At 36.4% G+C, this 14,915-nt stretch overlaps 2 protein-coding genes across 4 annotated transcripts; both read left to right on the forward strand.

The window, feature by feature from the left end:
• Nucleotides 1–434: 434 nt before the first annotated feature.
• Nucleotides 435–4,894, forward strand: LOC104235403 (uncharacterized). Of its 3 annotated transcripts, none has more exons than XR_713179.2 (7): nt 435–582; nt 724–745; nt 830–935; nt 1,003–1,110; nt 1,204–1,321; nt 2,072–2,190; nt 4,458–4,894. XR_713179.2 is itself a non-coding variant. In XM_009789162.2 (6 exons), exons 1-5 carry the CDS (start codon nt 522–524, stop codon nt 1,303–1,305), a joined length of 399 nt encoding a protein of 132 aa, XP_009787464.1. In that variant the 5' UTR covers nt 435–521; the 3' UTR covers nt 1,306–1,321; nt 4,458–4,894. The 3 variants fall into 3 exon arrangements, 1 of the variants encoding a protein (XP_009787464.1); XR_011406041.1 differs by having other exon boundaries at nt 436–561; XM_009789162.2 differs by lacking the exon at nt 2,072–2,190.
• Nucleotides 4,895–12,952: 8,058 nt separating this feature from the next.
• On the forward strand, nt 12,953–13,318 carry LOC138887386 (uncharacterized). Its single transcript, XM_070169133.1, has one exon. It carries the CDS (start codon nt 12,953–12,955, stop codon nt 13,316–13,318), a length of 366 nt encoding a protein of 121 aa, XP_070025234.1.
• The last annotated feature ends 1,597 nt before the right edge of the window (nt 13,319–14,915 follow it).

Consider the following 14,915-nt stretch of genomic DNA (forward strand, 5'->3'; position numbering starts at 1 on the left):
TGTTACCTATTGTATCGTATCGTGTTTTTACTTTAAATACGATGTTTGTTTTGATTGTTACTTAAATTTTATTGAATCATATCGCTAAATTCGTCGTTACGTAACGACTAAATGTGTCACTTTATGTAACGACCGATTTTGTGTGATCGCGTCATTACCTTATCTTTTTCTCTTAATCTCACTCTTCATTATAAATTTATAATTAAATAATTTTATTTTATCATTTATCCTATATTTTCATATAATAATTTTACCCGTATCATAATTTTTGTTTATAATATTGCACGTTTATTCTTTATATTACTAGTGTATTATATCATCAAACAATATTTATATAGTGTCCAAACATTATATTCATCAAACAACATAATACAACCGAAATTAACCTTTGTTTCATGGTCAAAGGGAGAGAGAGTTTATGCATTTTTATAGTAGTTGGTTTTTGAGTTCCTTTCCTAGTTTAATTTCAAAATTTACTAGTACTAACAGCTCCTTGAGCACCCTGCTTTAGGGTTTTCAGAATGAGCATTAGTGCAGTGGTTGCAGAGAAGGTGTGGGAAGGTATCCAATCAACTCATTCAGGTCTTTTCTTGAACCAACTACCTCACAATCTCTAATTATTTTTGGGCTTATATCAAAACGGGTAGCACTGTAGTAATGCTAATTTGTTTTGGGGTTTCTATTTTTCATGATCTTGATTGATTGGTGATGGGGTTGCTACAGTGAACGATGACCAACTTTCAATGTCAGTATTAAATGTTGTCTTTGTTTCTTGTTCCTTTGAATTCCAATTTCATTCATATGATTTCTGGTACTATACATTGTGTAGATTGCATTTCTTATTTGGGAAAAATTTCGAGCGAGCAACGAGGATAGTTGATCAAAGAGGCGTAAAAAGGATCTTGGGCAAACCCAGTGGTCGTTCCATCTTTAAGGTCCAACCCCTCTTTAGCTTTTTGAGTTGTTTATGAATAAAGTATTAGACTTGCCTTTTTTCCTCAGGTTGTAGGAGAGTCAAAGAGGAAGGAGGAATATCTATGCTTTCCAGAACATTATTGTGCTTGTTATTCCTTCTTCTATGACATTGTAAACAGAGGGGAACAGCTTTCTGTGAGATCTACCGACCCTCTTTCTCCGATGTCTTTTGTCCTTTCTTTTTCCTTCGTCAAAAGATAGCAACATTTGATTCCTCTTTTTGTCCAGTGTAAGCATCAATTAGCTGTCAGACTTGCTTCTTCGTTGGGAGCATGCGTTGATTTTACGATCTCTGATGATGAGCTTGCTCTCATGCTCTCCCAGCTTTGAATGTGCAAATTTCCGGGTAATGCTTAAATGTTTGAAATTGGATAGCACTTACAAAATTCGTCTATGGTAGAAACTACTTCAATGCTGCAAAAGTCTATCACCTCTAATACGACAACATAACTGGGGGAACATGCATTCACTTCAGTATAATAGTCTAATACTGAGCATGAGTACTCCTAATTGATTTTGAAAACTACATCTAAATTTATTATTATTATTATTATTATTATTATTATTATTTTAGTTCTTTGTTGGTTCATTAGTTATATAAAAAAGGGGTTTGCCTTTCTGAATTGCCACTTTTAGATTATGGGAATAAATGGAATTCAAGTTCTAAAGGGGCGTTTGCACATGCAAACAAGCATAGAGTGTGTTAGTCTGTTTGTGCAGTATCAAACAGTACACCATCGCCATGGGCGTGAAATGATTGAACTTGATTTACTTATACTGGTAAATCTAGTGTCAAATTGTCACTATGTCTTGAATATAATGGGAATTCTTCTTATACACTATCTCACCCTTGTCAAATATCTTGTAGTCTGATTTGCATAGAACTTTTAAGTTTGAGGTGGCTTTATTCTGCCCCAAGTATTTTACCTTTTCATTTGTAATTCAAAGTTTTTTTTTAAAAACCGATTTGCTAGTAATTTACTAGTAATCTTTATCAACCATCTTAACCAACATGCTCTTAACTGAAATGACCATTCTAGAAGAAATAGTTTTTCTATGAATGTTCTTGACAGACAACTCTCCTATTCTCTTACAGAAATAACCATTCTAAAACAAAGGCCAAATCATGGGGATGTTCAGCAGTATGAAGGTGTTCATTGTTTTTTGAAATTGACTGGCATAACTTTCTCTGAAAACTAAAATTTCTATGTTCAGGTAACCCTAAATTTATAATCCACTGTTGTCCACATATTTGTTTGATGCTAAAACCACTGTTGAGCGATGTCTGCATTACTCCTCTGGGCTTCTCTTTTGCAATTATACGTACTTATAAGATTGCTACTCGTTTCCAGAGTAGAATAAGGTTTCACGGTGTTCAAATGATTATCATGATCAGTGATCTACTTATGCCTCTTGATTATTTTTCTACCATTTTAGCCGTTCCGAGTAAAGTTGAAGTTTCTTTTTTGGTCCTCAGAATGAGGTAACTGTCAAAGACCTTGTGTATTCTAGTTGTTGGACAGCATGTATTGTGTTAGGAAAATGACAGGGAAATTGAGGCTACTTTACCTCTTAATGCGTATGATGACATACGATTGTTCTTTCTCTGGATAAATTGCTTAAGATCAAATAGGGAGGAGATCCTTAAAACTTTAGAGACGGCAAATGAACTAGAAAGGTAGTTGAAGTAGGATTAAGCAAAATTCGTTGACTGCATGGAAGTTTTGTGTAGAAACAGCTAGTGAATATTTAAACAGAGGTTAGAAATTTAACAAGATAGCTAATAAGGATAGGCGTGCGAATAAGCTAGTTCCATGGAAAAGGCAATATCTATCTGGGGGGGGGGGGTGAGACTCATACTAATTAATAGTGTGTTAGACGTGGAATGCCAACCTACCTGATGTCCTTGTTCCCTATGCCTGCAATAGTGGAGAAAAAAATGAATTCCATGAGAAATCAATTTCTATGGGATGCCATTGCCATAAAAAGGAAGATGCATTTAATTAGATGGCAAATGGTGTGGACTGGCAAAAAAGTGGAGGTCTAGGTGTGAAAAATCTGAGATTATATAATAGGACCCTACTCTTCAAATGGCTATAGAGGTACATGTTGGAAGGTGATGTAGTTTGGAAGAGGTTGATGAGTGTTATTTATGGTAATAAGGGAGGGTGGTGGCCTCCCTCTTTGCACATGAATGCAAGAGGGGACATATGAAACTGTATCATAGTAAACTAGAAGTTGGAAACGGACAGAGAATCAAGTTCTAGATGGACTTTTTATTGGTAGGGAGGAATGCCTGAAGTCTAAATTCCCTATTTTGCTGAGTTACTCTATTAATAAGACTGGAACTATTGCTGATTTTTTCTTAGATTCAGGATGTCAGATTGTACTTGGAAGAAATTTGAATGATTGGGAGGTAGAAGACTACTGTCTTTTACTTCAACAGTTAGAATCGGTCTAGATTGATCATAACAAGCTGGATTCACCTATGTAGACATAGTATGTTGATCAAGAAGTCAAGTCATAGAACACTGTCAATTGGCCATGGAGGATGATTTGGAAGACAAAAGCTCCAATAAAGGTAGCATGCTTTGGATGGATAGCAGTTTGGGAAGGCCTGTTTGACGCAAGATAACTTGCAGAGAAGGGGCTTCAATGTATGTAACAGATATTATCTCCATTGCCGAGTTTCTAGATAACACTGGGAAATACACTTAAACATCTGTTGTGTTGCCTGGGTGAAGCGTAATGAGATTGCGATAATAGTGGCAATCCCAGAGAGTACCCAAAAGGCTGAAGCAGATATGGAGATCCATCCCAGTATGCATCTTATGGACCTTATGGCTGGAAAGGAACAAGGCCTGTTTTGAAGGACACAGGAATCACATTTCTAAACTTAATACTAATAAAATAAATGTATTCGTGATCTGTGTTATTGGTGTAAGGGCAGCTTATTAGTGAATCTGTTTCAGTTTATGGATTTTCTGGATTTGTTAGGAGGGATGTAGGGGATGATAACTGCTTCTTGGATGCTCTTTGTTCTTTTCTGTACCATCTTGGTACCTGATGAATAAGCTTTACCTTATTTAAAAAGAAGGTAGTTAATAAGGAAGCAAAAGATCTATTTGGTCAATCAAGAAACTCTATGTAAAACTTTTTTTATCAGGAAAAAGATAAATTAGGATATAATTATCTTTTTAAAGAACAGCAGAGCCTGCTGGAAACATTTGAATATGTAACTAGAGGTTCGAAATTTAACAAGATAGCTAATAAGGAAGCAAAAGATCTACTATTTGGTGAATCAAGATACCCTATTTAAAACTTTATATCGCCGAAAAGATAAATCAGGATATAATTATCTTTTCTAAAGGACTGCTGCAAACATTTGAATAATTAATTATCATATGTCATAATGTAGGGTCTACGTCTTCTCTTATTGATCGTATCCATGTTTCTTATAGTTGAAGCCATTTTTTCTCCAGCTTTATATTGCAGGTTGAAGCATCAGCTTATCCTGCAAGAAATCCAACGATCATGCGTTTATAGTAAAGTGAGGTTCTGGACTTTGGAACTATTGCTTTACTTTATGAAGACCATATTCTTTTGGAATTTACAACAAAGTAATCAGATATAATGGCGCCAATCATCTAACTCTCTCTTGCATTGCACCGAAGGGGGATCGAGGGATCAGTATTTGATCTCAATTGTTTGATTGATGTGCATAGTTAAGAAAACATCTTGCGATATATCATTGTTTCAAAAAATTATTATACATAGTACAGAAACATCTAAAGCTGTTATTATTTCAGAAATCATTCTTCTTCTGCATCCGTTTCAGTTACTGTAAGCTTATGTTGTCTAATTGTACCTTTGATTGCACCTTTTGAGACATATTGAAATCTTGATGCTTCTTGTGAAAGCCTAGTACGTAACTTGGATCGCCATAGAGTTGCTCCTTGCCTAGTATAATAGTAATGGAGCTTCCATTTTTTTGTATATTATCTCGTTGAAACATTGAATAAGGTGGAGGCATTTAATTGAGTTTTACCATTTCTGATCTCTTTATTTTAAACCCCCAAAAATCTGTGCATGTGGTACTTTCAACTGAGAATAGTAGGAACAGCTAGGCCAGAAACTGGACTGAACTTACTAGGCCCTGTATTTTTAATGTGAATAATTATCTAAATTAATTGACGACTTCAATTTGAAAACAAACCAAAAAAGAAAAATGACAGTTCAGCTGGTTACAAGAGGAGACTCTCTAGGTCGAACTGAGATCCAAAATGCATCATATTTTTAGGAGTGAAACCACAACTAATGCTTGTTTTGCGCTATATGTATGTACATGGTGGAGTTTAATGCCACAGCAATGTGCTTGAGTTGGTGTTAAGTTAATATAAAGTCTCGTATCAGGTATACAAGCGCATCCTAGTCATCGGTATTCTGATTTTGGTCGTAACTATTTAACTTGTACCTACTTTTCCTAAAATATTTAGTTGGTGCCCAATTTAGCGAACACTTCAGATGCTGCTTTTTCCATGTTTTCTGTTTCTTCCGTCTTTTCCTTCTTATGTAAAACCGCTGTGGAAGACTTGTAGCTTTCTTCCTCACCATTTCATTACCAGATTTTTCCATCTTCTCCTTCTTATGTAAAAGCGCATGTCACCCCAATTTCCCACCTTAGGATATCATGATGCCACCTAGTCTCTAAGATTAGATAAATCTAATACATGCTAATTTAATAACAGAATTGAACTATTTAATTATTTATTATAAACCATTAATTGACACACATAGCCGCAAGCGGCCAATAGTTATATATTTCCCAAAACCGATATTACGAAGTCATAAACACTACTAAAACACACTAAAATTTCTAAACACAACTATTTTAAATTTCAATTTAATAGTAGCATAATGAAGTAAGAAGGTGACTCCGGGACATGCGAACGTCAAACAGGTATACCTTGAAGTCTCCCGCCGCGCAGACGATACTCGCAACAACACAATCAGAATACCTGGATCTGCACAAAAATCTGCAGAAGCATAGCATGAGTACACCATAACGATACCTAGTAAGTATCAAGCCTAACCTCAATAGAGTAGTGACGAGGCCAGGTCAAGACACCTACTTGACATAGAAACATGTTCAAGATATACGTAAGCTAACAATTGAGAGAACATCAAAGTAAGACCAACGGCTTGATTTACAACCAACAATGAAGTAATACAAGCATAAATGGCAGCAAGTAGTAAACGACTAATAAAGAAATAACATAATCAGAATACCGATGAGATGTAAATGAATTCAAATAAGGAAAAAAACGGATGTCAACTCAAATAATCAAATCGTTCCCAATGCATGGACTTAGAACAAGAATTACTCCGAGACACCACACCTCATAAATCAGAAGTCATGAACCACGTTTTTCAAATCTTACACATGTGGTACCTCGTGCCCACAATAACAATCACATTCGCATGGCAAAGCCTACGTGCTACCATGTACTTTGCAATCATGATAAATATTAATTTAGATGAACGAAAAATATATTTAGACAACATAAAACATAATAATAATCTTGAATAAAGTAAGGTGTCAAATGAAATAATGAGTTTAATTTAGAAGTCATGTAAAGTAAAATAATATACAGTTTGTACAAAACAGAGTATAAGATGGGTTTAGTTTAGAAATAAATGGAATTGAGTAAAAGTATCATTTTTAAACAAAGCAAAACATAAGTTAAACTAACGAATTAAATACAGAATTTGTTAAAGAAAAACATGATAGCAATTTTAAGTAAGGTAAACATCTAACAAGGTGATGAGTATAATTTGAGAACCCAATTATAGTGAAAGTGCAATAACCATTTAGAATAATAAGGCACCGAGTGAGATAACGAGTTCTATCTTAAGAGGCTCATAGAATAAAGCATGTTAATAATTCTTTTATTTAAACTATTATGTTACCAACAACTCAAAAGAATATGATACAATGACTCCACACTATTAAATTCACATTGACAATCAATTCACCAAGTTATAATGGAGGCACAAATTGGCATGTTAAAACAAGATAACAAATCATGTAAAATGCATGACTTACACAAGAAAACACAATTGTTCCAACACAAAGATAACAACGAATGACCAAAACATAATCAAAATGTGGATTAATGATTGAAGGAAGAGCAATGACCGTTCAAATCAACAAGTTGTTCCAACATGGAATGTAAAATGAAAATTACAACCGAGGTACTGTCTCGTATTCCCATTTCACAATTTCAATAACAATATTTCCTTATATCACTGCATGAGCCTAACATTTAGTTTTGAAAATTATTTTTCCCGAAATAGCTACATGTATTTTAACCCACCATATCTCACCATGTGGCTTCAAGTAGTTCCCCTACTAGCAGCATGCGTATCAAGCCCACCTTATCTCACCGCATGCGTATCAACCCTAGCCTTATACCACCACATGCGTATCAATATCGCAACATAATCATAACTCGCACCACAAATACCCATATGCCACAACTTGCCACGATATCAACAACACCAATATTTTCACAACAAATAGCTCATGGCTCAACCACAATGTATACAAGAATTTCAACAATAATAAAATGAATGAGAATGCTCAACAAGGAAAGGTATCTCCACAATTAACAACTTCGCCTCAATGTGATAATAGATATTACAACTTCAACACCAATAACTCAATAAGATGATATTTTACGAAATAACAACTTCAATTAAAAGTTATTCAATAATTAAGAGGTAATAAGACAATAAGGATGACAATAACTTCAACTAAAGTATATAAGAGCAAATTAACAAGTAAGAGGCAGAGTATGTGCTAACAACGTCAAATAGAACGTGTAAGAGTAGATTAATAATGACAGAGATAATATGTTATGTCAATTCAATTAATGGTATGGAAAGAGTCTAGATAATCTAAACCGGTCAAATACCACATATAGCCCGTGTACCCACTTGTTACCTTGCGTACATGGCTTTCATATAACACAAATAGCACAATCAACCCAAATCCTAAGGGGTAGTTTACCCCACACAAAAGCAAGATACTTGCCTCAACTAGGCCAACACAACCCTCCGAAATATCTTTCCCCCTAATATTCGCCTCCACTTGGCTCAAATCTAACCAAAAATGACTTAATAACATCAAACAATGCAAGAGAAACCAATTACAATAAATAAAATTATGATCTTTATATGTTCTCCAAAAAGTCAAGAAAGGTCAACTTCAGGCCCGCCTTGAATTCCGAATCCAAGCTTACCCGAGTGAAGTTCGAACAAAAACAAGCTCACACAAATAAAAATTGGCTTAATCGGAGTTCGTTAGCTCAACCAATTCACCACCCATCGTTCTTGGGTGTTCATAACCCAATAGTCCAACCCACACTAGATGGGTCCCATATCTCTCGAAATACTACTCCAAAACTAACCCAATTATGTTTTCCTAATATAGGAGAACAAAACCTCAAAAGGAATCAAGAAATAAATGCTTCTAACTCATTTTCAATTTTTAAAAATTTGGACATAACCCTAGCTCTTGATTTAAAGAATTAAATGAGTTTTTAATTAAAATCATGGATTAAAGCTTAAACCAAGGGAATGAATCAAAGGAAAACACTTGGGTTATGGTTTAGACCTTACCCCATGGAAGAAACTTGAAGAGCATCCTTGAACTCTCCCAATCCTAAACTTTCAAGATAAGAAAAACTCCAACAACATTAATAGCCAAAAATGTCCATATGTTTTGCCTCGTTTCTTGTGCCAAAGACTCCTGAAACTTGCTTTTGAGGCCTCCAATGGATTCCTCATAAAATTCCAGTCAAGTTCAAATTTTGAATCACTCCATTTGACCTTATAATAAAGGAGATATGTTGGTTTCAATATTTGAAAATAGTGAAAAAATTTAAATACAAATTTAGTGGCAATTTCGTAATTAATCTAAAAAAATAGCAACCTAATTTTTAGTAAAATGATCATAAATTCCTCATACGATGTTGAAACTTGATAATTTTAGTTGCTATAGTTCAAAAATTACGACACGTATATAATGATTTAGTCGAAACACGAATCAAAGGCCGTTTGCTCAATATGGTAACCTTTATGCTCATATTAACGTTGAAACCGAAAACAATCGCCATACCACCCAAACTTATCCAAAACTCATTGGAATTTAACCAAACTTTGTGGACATGTCCAAAATCATCATACAAACTTATTAGAATAATTAAAACCCGATTCTGAGTCTGTTTACCCAATAGTGAAACCTTGGTCAACTCTTCTAGCGTAAAGCTTCTAAAACGAGAATTATTCTTCCAAATTAATCCCGAACCGCTCGAAAATCGAAACCAACCATGCACACAAGTCATAATACATAATACATAATATGAAGTTACTCAAAGTCCCAAACCACCGAATGGAATACTATAGCTCAAAACGACCTGTCGGGTCATTACAGTGCCATAGAAGACTTGTAGCTTTCTTTATCAACATTTCACAAGATTCAAACTACTAAACTTCATGGAAACTGCATGAAATCAGTCGCGAGCTCTATCATGAATCCACCTAAAAATACCATAGTCCATGCCAACACTGGATGACCACACATTATCCATCCACTACCCAATCATAGCTCTGCCAGTTTTGAAGTTTTGCACTATATCATTTGAAGTAGTGTCTAGAGTATAATAGAATTTCACACCTGATTCTAAAGTTTCATTGAAGCGCAGAGGCGGCTCAACCCCAAGGCAGCTAAATCCAAAGCTTTAGGCCCCAAAAAATATATGGCCCCAAAAATTACTCATATTACATATACAATATATATTTAAATAATTACTCCTATTGTTTTTATAATGGTAAGTAAATCCGTTGATCAACCATTTGCTATATCTATAATCATTATGATATAGTTCCAAACATTATGCTTTTTTCAAGGAGAATTTGTTTAAGCTATATGTCACGACCCCAATTTTCCTCCATATGATGCCGTGATGACACCTAGTCTCTAAGAATATATAAGCCGCTTACTAACAACGATTAAGACAGTTCTTAATAATTATAACTTGAAACATCATTTTAATATAAGAAATGAGACAAAAGCGAAATAAGCCTACGCGACGATAATCATAATAACTTCCCAAGACTGGTGATACAGAGTCACGAACTCTAGTTGAATACATGGAAAGATCTCAAGGATCGAAATACAATACTGTTCAAATGGAAAACTGACGGTACAATGTAAGGAAGAGACTCCAAGGGACTGCGACGATCAAGAAACTCTACCTTGAATCCTCACGATTAACAAGCTAACTCTACCGGGTCCGATATCTCCAATACCCGGCTCTGCACGAAAAATGTGCAAAAATGTAGTATGAGTACACCACGGTCGGTACTCAGTAAGTATCAAGACTAACCTCGGTGGAGTAATGATGAAGTGCAAGTCAAGAAACTCACTAGATAAAATAACATGTGCAGAATAGAAGTATAAAGCTAATAATGGAAAGTAGAAATCTGTAAATGACAAAAAAATCAACATGTGATATAGAAAATAAAGGAATAAGAACACTGTGAAGTATCATTAAAGACAAATAAGGAACACAAAGGACAACCAATTAATCAAGTCGTTCTAACACAAATTTTACAACGCAAACACTCCGTGATACCTCATACCATAGTCACAAGTCCCAAGTCTCAACCCACCATCATATACTCACGACAACTCGTGTCCATATCTCGAATCACAACCGGATGGACAACTCACGTTCCAAAATCACAATCCGCCTTGCATAGTCACAGGCTCAGTCCCAATCCGTCCGGCATAGTCATAGGCTCACAATCACAATCCGCCCGGCATGGTCAGAGGCTCACAATCACAATCCGTCCAGCATGATCATAGGCTCACAATCACAATCCGCCCGACATAGTCACCGGCTCACAATCACAATCTACTCGGCATGGTCCCAGGCTCACAACCACAATCTACCCGACACGATCACAGGCCCACTAGCAACATGAAAATGGATAATATAAGAACACATGGGTATGATCAATAAATGTCAAGTTTCATACTCCTGAACTAGTATAAGTGGCATGCTACGGTGTATGCTTGTGCGAGTGTACTGCTACATCCCAAATCAACAAGTAATATCAAGGACATCGAATAGCTCATCGAAACAACAAAGCAAGTCACGCAATGTGTATGACAAACATAAGGGAAAAGCACACCATCACACAAAAATCACCAACATAATGTCTCCAAACAATCACACATAATCCCTGACATCGCCACCCTTATCTCTCCAATATCCACCTGTATTACTCCTCCCTGAGAATATTGTTAGCCACCCGTATCTCTCCGTTAGCCACCCGTATCACTCCGTATAATATCCACCCGCATCACTCCGTGTAATAGCCACCCTTATCACTCCATGTAATAGCCTCCCTTATAACTTCGTGTAATAGCCACACTTATCACTCCATGTAATAGCCACTCGTATCACTCTGCTTGGACAATAACACAATAGCTACCCGTATCACTCAGCCTAGACAATAACACAATAGCCACCCGTATCACTCTCTATATTCAACAATAGTGAGACGCCACCCTTATGCTCTGTATAACAACAACGGTGAAATGCTACCCTTATACTCCGCATAACAACAACCAAACCACACAATAATTCACACATGTTACCATCACAACAACACACCATATCACTCATATCATAAGTGCCCGTGGGCCACAACCTTTCCAAGAATTTGACGATATAAATATTTTCACAACAAATAGCCCAAGGCTCAACAAAACATATATAGAATCTCAATAAGTACATAAGAGATGCCTAAGAGTCTAGACCGACCAATATTTACACATATAAGCCCGTGTACGTACTCGTCACCTCGCGTACATGGCTTTCACATAACACAAATAGCACAAACGACTCAAATCATAAGGGGTATGTTGGCCCAAGTAAAGGTTAGTTTTGAAGATTGACAAAGGAACTTAGGATGAACTAGGTCCATCCCTCAGGTGCACAAAAACGGGCAGATTTGAGCATGTGTGTTGCATGTGAAGGAGATAAGCTTAACTTGGCGTATTTAATATCTCCTGATCGAAAAGGTTGCATAATTGATAAGGAGAAGGACTCCTTAATCAAAGAGAACACTATCCAAGAAAGGGAAGGAGTTAGAAGTTGAAATCAACTAGAACTCTTCCATCAAGGAAGAGTTGCATCAGAACTCTAGTTATTTCTTCATCTACTAACTCTATAAATTGCAGGATGTTCTCACATTACAAGTGGTTGCACAAAAATGCAAAAGTTAAACATGAATTGGGAGCAATATAGCAAGGCTTTTTGCAAGCAGTTCGTGTGTGATTCAAGTGTGCAAACCTAAAGCTACATGAACCAGATTGAAGAACCAGCTCCATAAAGAGTTTTATGTGTCTTTATTTATTTCTAGTTCAATTGTAGTAGGTATTTTCATATTGTACTTTTCAGCTTTATCTAGAAGCAATTGTTATAGGTACTTTGAGTATTCAAGTTAGAGTTAACTTGAAGTTGTCGCAACAGTTAGAGGTTGGTTGCTACAACGGGATTAGAGGTAATCCTTAGGTTTACAAAGAGTTTTGTAAATGTTGTTTTGGATCAGTGATTTAGTGAAGTGTTGCGGAAAATCCTACTAAGTAGTAGGTCGTGGTTTTTTCACCTTTTGAGGTAGGTGTTTTCCACGTAAAAATCTCTATGTTCTTTAATTTATGTACTTTTTATTCCGCAAACAGAAGTAGTTAGAAAACGTAGAAGAACCAGGTTCTTCTAGAGCGATAATTGGGTACCACACAAATCACCCCCCTCTCTTGTGTGGTATTGACGTTTAGAACATCAATTGGTATTAGAACAGGTTATCCTTGAAGAGGCTAACACCTTAGGAACAGATCAAGATGAGTGCACCACCTGGAAACTTGGAAGGGCAATCCATTGATAGGCCTCCACTCTTTAATGGCCACTACTACTCTTGGTGGAAAAATGGGATGATAGATCACATCATCGGAGAAGACTATCAGCTATGGGACATTATCACTGATGGTCCCCTGGCTACCATGAAGAAGAATGCTGAAGGAGTAGATGTGCCAAAAACAAGAGCTGACTGCAATGCTGAGGACTTGAGGAAATGGGAAAAGAAAGTTAAAGCGAAGAAATGGCTTGTGTGTGGACTTGGTCCAAACGAGTATAGTAGAATTCAAAGTTGTACCACTGCTAAGGAAATCTGGGATACTTTGCAAGTGGCTCATGAAGGAACACCTTAAGTGAAGAGGTCTAGAGGAACACTGCTATATTCTCAATATGAGAATTTCACCATGGAGGAAGGGGAAACCATCCACGAGATGTATACAAGGTTCACTATACAGACAAATGAACTTAAGTCTATTTGAAGGGTTATTCTTGAAGAGGACAAAGTTGAGAAAGTTTTGACAAGGGTTCTGCCAGTCACTTGGGAAAGAAAAATCACCGTCATTCAGGAATCAAAGATGAGCTAATTGGAAATCTCACTGCCTATGAACTTAGAAGGCAAACCATGAAGATGGATGCACCCAAGAAGGAAAGGAGCCTGACATTCAGAATCACTGAAGGTGCCGATCTAGAGGAGGATGAAATGACCATGATCACAAAGGACTTCAAGAAGTACCTAATGATAGCAAAGGGTCCTTCCAGAAGTGGAAGCTACAACAAACCAAGGGTTCCTGAAAAACAAACCAATAAGGGGTGTTACAAGTGTGGGAAGACTGATCACCACATCAAAAACTACCCTCAATGGGAAATTGAAAGGAAGAAGGAACATGTTCAACCAAAAAGGAACAAAGTATCAACAAAAGCTATGGTTGCTGCCTGGGGAGAAACATCAGATGAGGACTCAGAAGATGAAGCTGGAGATGAGCAAGCACTTATGGCCATTGAAGAATCAAATGATGAACAAGAGGTAAGTATTCTTCATCTCAAAGACAAGATTAAATTCCTGTCTAAAGAAAGGTTGTCTGAGCTACTGCTAGACTTCATTAATGAGTCTGAGATAATTGTCACACCTCCTTTTTTTACCTACATCCCCGTGAAGGGGTATAAGGGGAGATTTTTCCAACTTAAAGTGACAATCGAAACGGGATTTATTTATTTAAAGATTCAGAGTCGCCACTTGGGATAATTTATGGTGTCCCAAGTCACCGGCTGAATCCCGAATCGAGGAAAGGGTTGACTCTGTATTACAGTCCGCGAACCATAAATCCGAGTAAGGAATTCTGTTAACCCGGAAGAAGGTGTTAGGCATTCCCGAGTTCCGTGGTTCTAGCACGGTCGCTCAACTGTTACATTTGGCTTAACTATCTAATTTTAGAAACATGTTTTAACCTATTATACTAATTTAAACTTTTAACCGCTTTTAATTATTTTAAGGAAGATTTCAACGTCATCTAAAACACGTCTTTGGACCATGCCACATGAAATGCACCCGCAGTCCGAGACACATTTTATTTAACGTTGTTAAGATTTGGATTTGGGTCACATGAAATGCACACCCGAGTTTAGTAAGGTAATTTTTAAATAGCACGCCTAAAACAACTACACATTTTCAACTTTGCGAGGGCCATGGAAAATTTAACTAAATTGCGCGCCTCGATTTCTAAGGATTCAAGTATTAATTAAGCGAGGGCCATGCATTTTGGGATTTTATTTGGCATGACACACCTCAAATTGTTCTATCAAAGTATTTCTAACTTAGCTTTCGAGGGCCATAAATTATGACTCGTCTAACATGGCTCGCCTCAAATTACTAAAAGACATTTCCAATCTATTTCTTAAATCCAAATCTTGTAACCCAATATTGTTTGCTCTTTTGATCCAAACCCCACAACA

Source organism: Nicotiana sylvestris, chromosome 3 (assembly GCF_000393655.2).
Source record: "Nicotiana sylvestris chromosome 3, ASM39365v2, whole genome shotgun sequence".
Classification (NCBI taxonomy): Eukaryota; Viridiplantae; Streptophyta; class Magnoliopsida; order Solanales; family Solanaceae; genus Nicotiana; species Nicotiana sylvestris.